This window comes from Coptis chinensis, chromosome 8 (assembly GCF_015680905.1).
Source record: "Coptis chinensis isolate HL-2020 chromosome 8, ASM1568090v1, whole genome shotgun sequence".
NCBI lineage: Eukaryota > Viridiplantae > Streptophyta > Magnoliopsida > Ranunculales > Ranunculaceae > Coptis > Coptis chinensis.
This window is the reverse complement of record NC_141463.1, coordinates 35,542,825-35,557,556: the sequence shown is the minus strand read 5'-3', so window position 1 is coordinate 35,557,556 and position 14,732 is coordinate 35,542,825. Positions and strand designations below refer to the sequence as shown.

Genomic DNA, 14,732 nt, shown 5'->3' with positions numbered 1-14,732 from the left:
GGCTCTGTTGTAGATGTTGGTACATTTATTAACAAAGTATGCAGAGTCGCTGGACTCCTTTGCTTTATTCATGACCTTCAACAGGGTACAGGACTACAGGGTCAGTCAGGGTGCTGTATTTGTTGGTTAAGCCTGGGGGCGGTCCTAAATGTTTTCATACGTTTCGTTCAGATTTGTATATTTTTGGATAATTTTCGGGTAACTTTGCTTGCTTGTTGAATAATTCATTGGCCATGCCACATTTTTTTTTTGAGGCTAACTAGTATTACACCCCCACTAGATTAGCCAATTAGGATTTCACTCTAAATAGGTAATTAGGGTCTCTCTTAAACCGTGTAGTTTTTTTCAGTATATTTGGAGAGACTCTAATTTTTTATTTAGTGGAGAAAAAATCCTAATTAGATTATCTAATGGGGGTGTAATATATTTTTTTAACAACAGAACGGTCCAGATAGTTATAGTTAACCTTTTTTTTTTCACACTCTTTATTCGACAAAATTGGAGAAACGAGAAACAACCCTCGAATCATCATCGTGAAAAAGAAACGTCGTCACACAATGTAGCAAATCTAATTACTATCTGGTTAAGAGTTGCGTGTTTTTGAATTTTATTGAGACTAGAAAAGTAAACCTTGTCACAGTAGCAAATCTAATAGTGTTGAAAATTTTGAATTTGAGTTGCTTTATCAGAAGATGTTTATTTCGGTCAGAGCTCTAGAACAGCAGTGCTCACAGTAATGTACTGTATAGTGTATACCACTTATGAGAAATGTGATGGCCTGGAGAAGCATGAATTATGAATATGCTTTGTGTGAAATCCTTTCAAGCAGCCAGCTGCAGCCACCAATCCACCATACACTCGTCTGGTTTGGCCTCAAGATGCATCCCAAACTTGATACACATTGGTGTGCCTCTCGAGACAAATTGGATGGTGCATGAGGAGCTTGCTCACACAGTGGATGCGGCATTGTTGCTCCCAAGTACTTCTAAATTTCTCCTTGGAGTTTGAACATTAGTCGTCGATCTGTAGTCTGTACTACGTTGGATTTACTGTCTGTGGGTCAACAATTATTGGACTACATGTTGCATATGTCAACGAAGCCTTTCTCTTCAATGTTATATGCATTTAATAACTGCTCCTTCATGTGTTGAGAAAAATTGGCTTCTTCACATGTAATCCGTCAAGAAAAATGGTTGGACTGGAATACCTCATCTGGGATTGGTAGGTCTGATTTATATTGACTTAGGATGCGCAACCTTTCCACCACAGCCAGTCTGAAAATGGTGGAAAATATTGATTTCCCATTGTCAGTCTATAGCTTGCTTTGTCTCCGCAAAGCATTTAGAACTGACCAGATAAAGTAGCTAAAATTGTGTCCGTGCTTAAGTTCTTGGTAGTTACCTCTTGGCGTCATGTATTTTGAGAATTATATTTATTACAAGCATGAGATTGTGCACCTGTTCTATAACTATTTGACAGCAGTAAGTTTAATTGATTATGCATTTTTTTGGCAACTTAATTGATTCTGCATTGTGTGGCCGTGTGGGCTGCAGACTCCTCTTTTGAACTTGTAGCTGATTGTCATTTGTGCATAACATACAAATGAATGAAACGATTACCTTTGACAGTCAGAATAGTGTAAAGTGTAACATACAATAGCTGATTGTCAATAATTACTAATGTTCATTGTACATTTTGCTTCTATACAGGTTTGGGAAAAATTTCAAACTACATTTACCCTTTACAAATTTGCAGTAAGGAAAAGATGATCGAAGGACTTGTACGTGTTTCCACCACCAAAATCTGAGAAGAATACAATTTGTAGTTTTTTATCGGCGTCAAGGGTTTTACTGGATTTTATCAACCAGATTTCGGTGGTGGAATCACCTACCCACTACCAGACTAGTCGATATTCACCCCCAGTGTCGGAATGTTACGTAAGTACATATTTTTTTGGATTTTTTAGTATTATTCCCCTACTAGATGAGCCAATTAAGATTTCTCCTAACTAGATGAGAAAATTAGGGTCTCTCCCTGAGTACACACAAGACCGTATTTTTTTTGTGTACTCAGAGGGAAAATCCTAATTAGCTCATATAGTTGGGGAAATCCTAATTGGCTCATCTAGTAGGAGAGTAATACTTGTTAACCCTACTTTTTTTGTTAACTTATGTAAATACATACTGAATTGTATGATTGTATCAATAATACATCAATACATAGTGCTATAATTTTTGACAAATTTCGATGTTCATTGTCTTCCATAGTTTTACCGTCATGTTGGTTGCTTGAAACTTTCACAAATTTGCAGGGTAACACAGGCACACACAATCTTTAAATGTGAGAAGCTTTCATGGTTTCTTGATAGAGTTCACATGTGAAGATTTTTTCAGGAGGGTCCTGAAATGTTTTCTTGCTTTTAAGGCAGGAAAAACATTTATCGGCCATGAAAAACATTAATTCTCTGGACGCTTGGACCTCAGAGCCACACAAATCAAACACGTGAAAATTATAATTTTCCACAATTAAATGTGATATCATCATATCAAACATACCCTCAAGTTGCAGCACCACAAAGTAAAGAACGTTACCATCGCATCTTTCTTTCAATTATGTGCAATAATTTTTTTTCCTATCAGCTATCTCATTTACACTCTACATGCACTTTATAGACTGTTCTAACTTCTAATGTACCTAGTTGAGTTTTGGGAGAGAAAAGATCCACAGGGAATGCAGTACTTTTTGTAGTGTAGTAACGATCAGAGATGCAAATGAACGTATATGCATCACTTATTAGAAGAGCAGGCTCGATGGAGAGATGCTAAAAAGGTGTGATATAGGATTTTCAGATTTTTTAGGTTGCCAGCCAAATTTGGCGTGCCAAAATATAAAATAAATTTTTTTAAAGTAGTTTGTAAAATTGGTGGAGGATGTCACTATTCACTTAAAATCTATATAATAAAAAGTAATGGTGTGGGGGCTGTAGGGCTTCCATCCAGTAGTTGTCATTGTCTTTTAGTAAGTTGTGGCATGACAGATCCAAGTGTTTAGAGAGTTTGTGTAATTTTATTAAGTGTAATCAATACCATGAGATCTGTCCAAAAATCAACAATTACGGCTGGGCTTATAAATTGTTGGGCTATCCCATAAACTGTTGGCCTCCAATTGATTTGGGCTTATAGATAATGGGTAATTGGGATGGCTTTACGGCTGGACTTATAAATTGAGCTGTTTCGCTGGTCTTGTGCCGAATATTTTGCGCCTAAGATGCATGTACACCTTGCGACGAAGGCTCGATGAGTTATCGGGATAGTGCCGCAGGCACGTCGAGGTCTCGCGGGCGTATGCACGGGCATATCCTATAAACATTAAAATGAACACTAACAGACTGCGGACTCTGCCGTCCGTTGAAAAGTAACAGTGACCAGTGACCGTGAACAGTATACTCTGCCGTATGTTGCAATTTAACACACGGACGATAGAAACTCTGCCATCTTCCGAAACTTATACTTAGTAGTTGCTAGACAAGACTACAAATTTAGTTGGATATATCACACTAGCCAAATTTAGAACCCTTCTAGCAGCACATTGGAAAGGTTATTTGGTTTTTGGGGCTATATGGTCTTTAATTAAGGTGTGTTTCGGTCGGATCGGAATATGGGTTTTCGGAATATAATATGTTGTGCTGAATCCGATTCCATTCGATTATTTTTTTGAAATTTTCAAAAATTAGATGAAAATCAGAATTCGAAAAAAAATCGGGAATTTCAAAAATCGGATAAAAATCGATAATTATTGAAAATTCAAATATATTAATATTAAATCTATTTTATAATTTGTACAATAAATACTAATTCTAGGGTTTTTAGTTTGTTTATACTATATATTGATTAATATAAGTTAATCTACTGTAAATAAGTAAACAAAAGTGGGGTTATATTAAAACAATTCTAATTACAAATAGAATTTTAGATATATTGTGTGTAATTCCAAATAATAATTCAGCAAAATCAGATCAAATATGTATTGGCGGATTCGGATCAGAAAAAATAAAAAAATTGAAATTTCATAAAATATTTGAAACCGACCCAAAATTTAAATCGGATTTTCATAAATCAGATGAGTAATATTGATGTCGAATCCGAAAAAATTTCATATCAGAATTTGGAAAATTTGGAATTTTCGGGAAAATGACCCTACCTTTGGGAGTCTGTATATAAGACCCTATTGAAATTGCTCTAAGAGCAAGTCCAATGGGGGTTATATGGGCTGCTAAAGACAAATATAGCACCCCAACTACAAAAATATCATTTCAATGGGGCTGTTAAAAGGGTCTTAAATTTAGAAGGAGTAAAAAACTCAGCCAAAGTTAAGACCTTCACTAGTAGCTATTATAATAAGTTCGGGAGACGGACAATATAGTTTCTGCCGTCCGTGTGTTAAATTTCGACGGACGGCAAAAACTATGTCGTCCGTCCAAAAAAATTTCAACTTAAGTTACAAAATAATAGATGGATAGCAAAAACTATGCCATCCGTATCATTTAACACTTCAAAACAGAAAACGCGATTGGATTGGTTTTTTGATTTTAGGGCCAAATTTGATTGGACAAGTTAAAAGGCCTATGTGGTAGCAGCTCTCCGTTAGACTTGCTCAACATGATATCAAGTCTAACAGTACTTTGATGATTGATCAGTAATAATTACCTTTGCAACATTAATAATCGCAGCATCACATGCATATGGATTCTTTGATGGCCTAATATTTGCTTTGGATCAAGGACTTTTAGAACGTCCTCCTGCGCTCCGCCTTGCCACACCTGCAGCTTAGCCGTACGCAACGCCGGGCTGATATGTAAGAATGCAGCTTCTATTGGCGGGTTGAGCGGCTGATGTTGCAAACGCCAAATGAGGTCCCATCCACTATGTGAAATGAGATGGCCTATTCAAATTAATGTGTGCCTACACGAATACACGATTATGTCTTTAGAGTTTACTACTTCTTGTTTATTTTCATGAAAATATTTCCAATTTTACACCTCATTGCAATCTCAGTTTTGTTTGTTTTCTCATTATCCATCAATATCACATAAATTTCAAGTGTTTACTTTTTCACGATTTTTTGCAATCCTATGTGGCTATGTGTACTGTCCCTCTCAATCCTTCTGTTGATCTACCAGCTAGTTTTATAATTTGATCAGCTTATTAGTTTTCATTAATAAATCACTTCCTTGACTTATTACATTTTTCCTTTTGCAATCCTTGTCCATTTACCTTATATGTATGCATGACATTCAAAACTTTACTGAGAAGTACAGGTTTTTTTTTGGCTATAACTAGTCGTGTAGTCAAAGATTAATGAACAGTAGAAGTGTCCACACAACAATATAAAATTAAGATCAAAGTATAGCTCCATAACATTGCATGATGTGAAAAGGATGCTAATAATGATTGAAGTTGATAATGAGATGAGAGGATTAACAAAGTGATTTCTTTATGAGACAAATAAGTCCCAATACAACTACAAAGTAGTGTATTATTTTCAAAATCAGTCTTGTTATGTGGGTCAATAGCTTCATGGGGGAGTCCAATTTTGCATCACTGTATAGTAACCATCAGAATCATCTTTTCGCACTTCACATGGGCTGTTCTGTTACGTACAAATGGCAAGTTCTCATTGGACCCTCAACAGTCCATCCCAGAAGTCACCTCCCTGCCCCAAAGAAAGGGAAAACAATTAGAAAAAAAAATGTACCGTATACTACTGTAACCTTCCACTCTTGCAGTGCCAAAGAAATTTACCACACATTAATAAGGTGTTTTTAAACAACAAACATCCCAACCTGTGTCGCTGAATTTTATAGTGCAAAGGAACAGAGATTGATTTATATGTATATATATATATATATATGTATTAAAGAATAGGACATATATACAGAGGCCTATTTACATAGGTCAGGCTCCCTAACTCTTAGAGACAAGTATGATGTAACCCATTCCAGAGTCCAGTTTTGTACATTAGTAATTTTCATCACCCATATCTCCTACACTATCTTTTGGTATAACTTGCATACTTCACCCTATGTGGGAACTAAAGAAAAAGGTGTGGATTTGAGATGCCATACGATCCTTAACAACACAAGTGGATGATGTGGTGTGTTACAGTCCATCCCAGCTTAAAATTAATGCTTGCTTTTTCCATTTATATATTTCAATATTGTGATTGGCGAGAAACCCATATCACACCATACGTGATATGAGGTAAAGTAGAGGCAAGAAGAGAAAAGTCCTATATAGTTTGGGGCTAGCAACCTACTTTAGTAGATGCTCCTTTGGCTTAAAATTACATATGTCAACTCAGTGGTGTTGTTGGGTTGGACAAAACATGTTACCACCCACTCCTATACATTGTCATTGCCCTAATCTCAATGAGTGGTTATGTCCCTACAGAACGAAGTGTCCATCTAATTCTGAAATCTGAATCAATAGATTTAGCAATCAAAGCTTGGGAATTAGTTTACAGTGCCATAACTATTAATCATAAACAAACATATAAAAACAAGCCGATCACAAACTTACATGCTGAACATTGTCCTTTGGAGGGACCAGTTCATGATGATCTTTTTGACCCTTTTAATTACTAACTAATCGAGACTGGCATTATTGTTATGGCTTAATAATAATAACGAGGCACCATTGTTTTCATATCAGTTATCACTTATCACTCATCTCTCATCTTCTTCTCTTTTGCCTTGCTTTTCTTTGAATGTGGGTACCATTCAGATTATCTAAAAATTTTATGTGCACGTGTGTGGGGGCTTTGATTGATTTGTGACTACTGAGAATCATATATGATATAATCCTGCAAAATTGAACTTCAAGGAAGTGTATTCTGCAAGCAAGGGGGAAAAAAAAACACTAAACCATATAATAGTTCAGGATTCTAGGCTATACCTTATATATTTATATATACACACTTTAACAGTCAACTCTCCCTCCACTTCTCTGCCTTCTCTCGACTATGGTAACTCTCATTTTGGCCTTTCTTCTTCATTTTATAAAGATTTCTTATTACATACTAAATCTCGTGTGTTTCAATAATCAGGAGGAAAACAAGGGAGAATTTGGAACTGGGTACAAGACTTTGCATCAATGTGCTAAGAGAAAGGGTGGTTTCAGAGCTTCCATGTTCATTTTCAGTAAGCTTTCTTTCATAATGGTTCTTGTTTTGAGTAGTAATGTGTTAAGTTTGTTGCAATGACTTTTGTTTGCACTTAATATAGTTCTGGTAGCATTGGAGAACATGGGCTTTGTGGCAAACATGGTGAGCATGGTTCTGTATTTCATGCTAGTGATGCATTTTGATCTGGTTGGCTCTGCAAACACTCTTACAAACTTGATGGGATCAATTTATTTGCTCTCTGTCATTGGTGGTTTCATTTCCGATGCTTACTTGACTAGATTCAATACTTGTCTTGTTTTCGGAACAATCGAAATACTGGTAATATTATAATGCTCACTATTTTTTTTTTTTTGATAGTATAATGCTCACTATTACGTTATGTACAAGTATGAAGTCTAATTTTTCACTTGAATTGAAGTTAAGTATTGTGTATTGTAATGTAGGCTTTGGGAATGTTCACAATTCAAGCTTACATTCCTGACTTGCAACCAGAAGCTTGTGCCAAGTCCCCTTGTGTTAAAGGTGCTAAAGCACTTATGTTCTATACCTCCCTATGTTTGCTAGCATTGGGTGCTGGTGGATGGAGAGGGGCTCTACCAGCACTTGGTGGAGATCAATTTGATCAAAAGGATCAAAAGGGGAAGAAGTCTCTTTCAAGCTTTTTCAACTGGCTTTTACTTAGTACCACTCTTGGATCAACAATTGGAGTAACTGTGATAGTGTGGATTAGCATGAACAAGGGTTGGGATTTGGGTTTCCTCATCATCACATTGGCTACATTTGTGGGGTTCACTTTTCTAGCTCTTGGAAAGCCTTACTTTCATATAGAAACCCCTGGAGAAAGTCCCATTATTAGAGTGATACAGGTGTTTTTCTCTCTCTGACTCTCACAAGCACATACATACACAAACACACACACATAGTATTATAACATGAACTCAGTTGTGTTGTTTGCAGGTTATAGTCGTGGCAATTAGGAATCGCAGTTTATTGCTACCAGATAATCCTGATGAACTGTATGATATTAGTGAAGAAGCGACTATTGATGAAGAAAAAATTCTGCATACAAAACAGTTCAGGTACCATTTAGTTCTTTTCTTCCAGATAGTTAAGTTTAATTTCAATGGAACTGACAGTGATCCTGGCCAAGTTGAATTATGATGATTACATAGCTAAATCATAGTCCCTTACATTGAAGTTCCTCTAGAGTCTACATGGTAGCCTTGATTAAACTCTTTTATCCATAGCCCAAGCATCCCAAACTCAATAAACTGTCACTGATTTCCATCAAGGACTGGCTGCACTTATAATATTATGTACTACTTGAACATGCCAAATTCTAAACTAGTCCAGTTACTGGATCAGGTTATTAGATAAAGCTGCAATTCTTCGCCGCGATTCCACTGTTGGTCCATGGAGAGTTTGCACTGTTACCCAGGTTGAAGAAGTTAAGATCCTTACGAGGATGTTGCCCATTTTAGCCAGTACCATCCTAGTGAACACATGTTTAGCACAACTGCAAACATTCTCAGTGCAACAAGGTAACCTCATGGACCTCCATCTTGGTTCTTTCAAGGTCCCGGCAGCATCAATACCAGTTATCCCTCTGTTATTTATGGCCATTCTTTTACCCCTCTATGAGGTCATTTTCGTTCCACTCGCTCGGAAGATCACCAATCACCCCTCTGGCATAACGCAACTGCAACGTGTCGGTGTTGGGCTCATTCTCTCGGCCGTCTCCATGGGTATAGCAGGTATAGTTGAAGTAAAGAGGAGGCACCAAGCCATCAAGGATCCTACTAAGCCCATTAGTCTCTTCTGGCTATCCTTTCAATATGCTGTCTTCGGAATTGCAGATATGTTTACACTCATTGGATTATTAGAGTTCTACTACAAGGAAGCTTCATCGGGGATGAGATCACTTTCAACTTCATTTACATACTTATCACTCTCAGTGGGCTACTTTCTCAGCAGTATCTTTGTTGAGATTGTAAACTCCATTACCAGGAGAAGTACTAAGAGCAAACAGGGGTGGTTGGATGGCCAAGACTTGAACAAGAATAATCTGAACCTATTCTATTGGTTCTTGGCCATCCTTAGTTGTCTTAACTTTCTAAACTATCTCTTCTGGTCCTCATGGTACAAGTACAAGACTGACACCCCTGAGTTTGAACTCAAAGAGAAAGCCATGAATGGATCCCCATTTCTCAAAATAGAAAGTAAACAAGCTTCTGTAGGTAAGCAGAATGGTGTTTCAACTACTATGACATAAGGAATACTAGGAAACAAGTATACTCAGATGTTGGGAGTGTCGTAGGTGTTATCAAATGCTCACTCATTGTAAAGGAGTTACAGAGCTGATCCATGAGTTTGGGAATCAAATCATGGATTATTGTATGTGTGTGCCATTTTTTTTGTTTGCTTTGGATAAGTGTGGCGTGAGAAATATAAGAAATATGATTTTTGTGTAAGAACTGAACACTTGACTACTGATAGCACTCGTGTATTTAGTAATAGGAGCTAATTCTTCATTCTGCCTAAATTTCTCATGTATCATGCAGGAAATTTAATATCTAAAACAATAGTGTCTAAACGTCGTGCAGTTAGATGCTACATCTTGAAAAAGATGCCAGTCTTACGGAATACGGATTCACTCGCAGTCACCTTTGCATGTCGTATTAGGCTACATTTTACATGAGTTGCTTTTCTCTGAGTCTATGCTGTAACGAATGCTTACAATCTCATGGAAAAGTACTTTAAAACTTAGAAGTTGGCTAAATTATCATTTACATCTTGAATTGCACCCATCAAAAAATCATTGCAATATGTAGATACTAACATGATCTGCATATGCAGCATTATCCATAAACTAAGAGTATGAGATCACTGGAGTTCTCTTTTCTGATAGGTGGTGGAAAAGAAGCTTAATGCTAACATGGACACAGCCACAAAAAAAGAAACAATGATATCTAACATGGACACTGGAGCCACAAAAATCCGTGCGCACAAAAAACAATGATATATTTTTTTATCCATCTAAAATTACAAAATGGGTCTAAAAGGTAAATATGCTGCTATGGGCCAACTTTTTTTGTTCCTTAAGATTTTACATCCTTAAATTACAAAATAAATATTTAGATATCATACTAATAATTGGTATACTTTAGGGACAAAAACGTCTTACGATTTTTGTTAAAAAATTTGGCAAAACAAACAATTGCTCAAAACTAGTATTATGTAAAAATTTAAAACATGGCATTGTTCTCAATTAATTTAAAACATGGCATTGTTACATTGGTGGCTCCCATCCTCTGTACCTGAAGATTCTTCTTTGATGGCCGTGGTTGCTACCAAAGGTGTATATTCAGAAAAGACGATCCACTTTAGCTATTTATTAGTGCACCTGCCCATAAATTTATGCATGACCCACATGCCCAGTTGATTGAAACTCTTTTAGGCAACTCATTTAGATTTTTCTTTATGCCAGTCCTGCAGAAGAAAAGTCCATCTTACCAGAATGTCTGTCTGACTTTTATTCTGCTCTAAATCTGTTTGTCCTACCTGAATGGTCCAAATGAAGATAAATATGAAAGCCAAGGTGCCATAGTCATAATGGGACTCAGTTTGATCTTACTTTTCATATGGTCCAGGAAAGAGGTAAAAGGTAATCTGGATAACTAGACTTGAATTATCCATAGTCCCCCTTTTAAGGTCACGGGTGAAGAAGTATGTGCGGTATCGCGGTAACAATGGCATTTGGTATCGTTGTATCGATATCTCTTATAAGTTATAACACTGTAGCGACCCAATTTATGATGGCCGGCGGTCCTGCGGATGACAGATCCAGAAAGAGGACATACAGTGGGGTGAGAAGCATTCTAGAAGGGTCGCGGACATAGGAGTCAAGTGTGAAGGCTGAGAACCGAGAACCGACAGTGGAGAGCCGTGACTTGAAGGGATAGCTGACCTGGAGTTGTACCATCGGGACACGTGCTCAGCAGAAGCACGGGGAAAACCCTAGGGTCATACGGGAACCCTCCACGTGGCAATCAATGTACCGAGAGATGGAGGGACAGGTGAAGGGCCTAAGAGAGAGATGAGGGATTATAAATAGAACAGGAGAGGAGGAGAGAAAGATAGGTCACAACATTTGGCATTTGTGCGCGAAGGGAGCGAGAGTGAAAAATAGTGAGATGGCAACAAAAAGAAAGAGTGGGTCGACCGAAAAAAGGCGGCCGTCGCCCGAGATGGATGTGGAGTCGATAAAAGAGTGAAGGGGAGGAGCAAGGTAGGGAAAGCGATGAATGTAATGTCGAGGGAGGAAACAAGGTTGTTGCATGAGGGAGATAGCGAGGTTGAGAAGAAAATGAGGGGTTAAGGAGAGAGAAAGAGACAATAGAGGAGTCGGAAAGGGAGGTGTCGGAGAAGAGAGAGAGGAAGGAAGGAAGATCTGGGAAGAATAGACGGTGGTAGGGCTCACCAAGGAGCAAGTCAGAGAAATGATCGCCAGCGATCTAAAAGCTAGTCTGGAATAGGCCAAGGGCATGGGAGGTGCGGCAAGTCAGATGGTGGCAGGGTTGAACCGCAACCCACTGGCGGACGCGATCTGGAAGTTGGAGGTGCCGAAGAGGTTCAACCAGCCAAGGTTTGAGAGGTACGATGGGACTGGAGACCCCGCTGACCACATTCATCACTTCCGCAGCGAAATGCCCGGCGTGGTAGGAGCCGCATGGTATGACGAATTTTGAGATGTATGATGTTCCCAGCAGCTTTAAAAGGGGAGCATCTGACTGGTATTACAGATTACCTTCTAAGAGTATTAATAGCTTTCAGGAGTTGGAGCAGGCGTTCATTGACCATTTTATACACCAGAAGAAGCGTGTTGTGGACATCGCGGCCTTGTTCAATGTTAGGCAGAGGTCCGCTAAATCGGTAAGGGACTTCTTGTGTAAATTCAAGGTGGAGACCTTGAAAGTGGAGAATCTGGACGAAAGAACGGCGGTGATAGTTTTCAAGAGAGGATTACGCCCGGGAACGAGGGTACATGAGTCGATAGCCAAGAATGAAATTGCAACATTACAGGATCTATACCCGAGGGTGGAGAAATACATCAGGTACGAAGACACCATGCAGAAGGAGGTGAGAAGGCCAGGGAAGGCGGTGTTATCGCTGGAAAAAGGCGAGGGGTGTCGGCGATATGAGTCCTCGGACAAAGGGGGCAGCGGATACCGAGGATATTCGTCGCGGCCCGAGAGGAGCAGAGAAGAGGCTAGGAGGGAGAGTCGAGACAAAAAGCCTTATCGCGAGGTAGAACAAGTGCCACTGAACAAGTCGTTGAGCAAGATACTACCGTTGATTCAGAATTTGTAGGGGTATGAGGGTCCGCGAACCAAACCAATGGAGGTACAAGGCAGACCCTATTGCGCCTATCATCAAATACACAACCATGAGGAATTTTGCTACGCATTGAGATGGTTGATTCAGAGGATGATATGAAAAGGGTTGTTGAAGGAGTTTTATAAGGAAAGAGGAAAAGGTAGAGCAAGCACCGACCCAGGGGAGGATATTGGGGACGATCAACGTGATCTTCAATGGGAGATATTGAGCCACAATGCACACCGAGAGGCGTAATCAATGGGTGGCGAGCATCTGTGAGTCCATGAATCGGCGAGGACATTAGGCTTAATCCCCGGTTCGCGAATGGAAGGGGAAGCATAATGTTCACTGACACGGACCTTCAGGTCATCGATTCCCCGTATGAGGATGCGTTGGTGATCATAGTGGCGATGAGAAATTACATGGTAAAGAGGGTGTTAGTGGACTGCGCCAGTGCAATAGATTTACTGTTTAGAGGGACAATGGAGGAATTGAAGATATAAAGGAAGCAGTTGAGACCCTCGCCGATGAATTTGTATGGGTTCAATGGAAGTATGACGGAACCTTTAGGGGAGCTTCTGCTCCCAGTGACCACGGGACCAGTTACAGTGTTCTCGAGGTTCAAGGTGGTGGATGCCGACTCACAATACAATGCCATCCTGGGAAGGAGGTGGATTCATGAGATGAAAGCAGTCCCCTCTACATACTACCAAGTGATCCGATTCCCTACTCCTACCGGGGTATATGAGGTCCATGGGGATCGGTGGTGACTAAAAGCGAAAAACTAAGTACAGTGAAGAGATTGATCCGCGGATCAGAGGAAGAGACTTCACATTCCAGGAAAAGGCAGGCATATCAATTACAGTGCACCGTCGGGGAGGGGTCGGCGGAGTCAACAAAGGGACCGAAGACCTTGGATGAGATAGAGGTAGTGAATTTGGGGGAAGGCGACGAGGAGAAGTTCACATCAGTGGGGCCCAGTTTGTCTGAGGAATGGAAGGTTAAGTTAGTACAGTTTTTGTCTGCCAATAAAGATGTGTTTGCGTGGACGATTGAGGAGGTCACCAGATTAGACCCAGAATTCGCATGTCATAGGTTACATATGAGGGAAGACACTAAGCCAATAAGACAGAAGATGCGAGGAATTAGACCGAAGTATGCCGAAGGAATTCGCGAGGTTGAAGGGGGCAGGTATAATACGAGAGGTGTCGTTTACCGACTGGTTGTCAAATGTGGTCGCGGTGCCTAAGAAGAATGGCAAGGTACGTATATGTGTCGACTTCATTGACGTGAATTCAGAATGTCCCAAGGACAGCTACCCCATGCCAAGAGTAGACGAGCTGGTGGATAGGACTGCAGGGTTTAAAATATTTTCCTTCATGGACGCATCAATGGGATATAACCAGGTCGCCATGTATAGGCCAGATCAGGAGAAGACAGCCTTCGTGGTGGAAGGCGGTACATATTGCTCTACGAGAATGCCGTTTAGATTGAAGAACGTCGGGGCTACATTTCAGCGGCTAGGGGAGAAAATGTTTGAAAACAAGATCCGAAAGGGGATTGAGATTTACATAGATGACATGGTGAAGAAGTGCATGTCAGAGGAAGAACATTTAGAGGGTTTGCAAGAGACGTTCAATATACTGCAGTCGTACAATTTAAAGCTTAACCCAGAGAAGTGTACGTTCGACGTTACTACGGAGAAGTTTCTGGGGTACATAGTTACTTACCGGGGAATAGAGGCCAATCCCGAGCAGATAAGAGCCCTAGTGGAGATGTCGTCGCCTCAGGACGTCAAAGAGGTGCAGAGGCTTGCAGGAAGGGTCGTAGCTTTGAATAGGTTCATCTCAAAGTCATCGGACAAGTGTAGGCCGTTTTATCGGTTGCTGAGAAACACTCCGGATTTCGAATGGACTGCGGAATGCGAGGAGGCATTCCAGGAGTTGAAGAGTTATCTAGGTAAGGCCCCTCTGCTGTCGCGGCCGGAACAGGGAGAAAAATTATACTTGTATTTAAGGGTCATGGAGTATGCAATTAGCTCAGTACTAGTCATAATTGTGGGTAAGTTAGAAAAGTCGGTGTACTTCCAAAGTAAAACATTGCTGGATGCCGAGACCCGTTATAGCAGAGTCGAAAAATATGCCTTGGCATTGGTGTTCTCTGCCCTGAAGTTG

At 39.8% G+C, this 14,732-nt stretch overlaps 1 protein-coding gene across 1 annotated transcript; it reads left to right on the top strand.

Moving 5' to 3' along the window:
- Window positions 1-6,886: 6,886 nt before the first annotated feature.
- Window positions 6,887-9,656, top strand: LOC147481295 (protein NRT1/ PTR FAMILY 4.3-like). The gene is made up of 6 exons (XM_086580630.1): window positions 6,887-7,023; window positions 7,105-7,198; window positions 7,283-7,500; window positions 7,626-8,048; window positions 8,140-8,261; window positions 8,548-9,656. Exons 1-6 carry the CDS (start codon window positions 7,021-7,023, stop codon window positions 9,452-9,454), a joined length of 1,767 nt encoding a protein of 588 aa, XP_086436756.1. The 5' UTR covers window positions 6,887-7,020; the 3' UTR covers window positions 9,455-9,656.
- The last annotated feature ends 5,076 nt before the right edge of the window (window positions 9,657-14,732 follow it).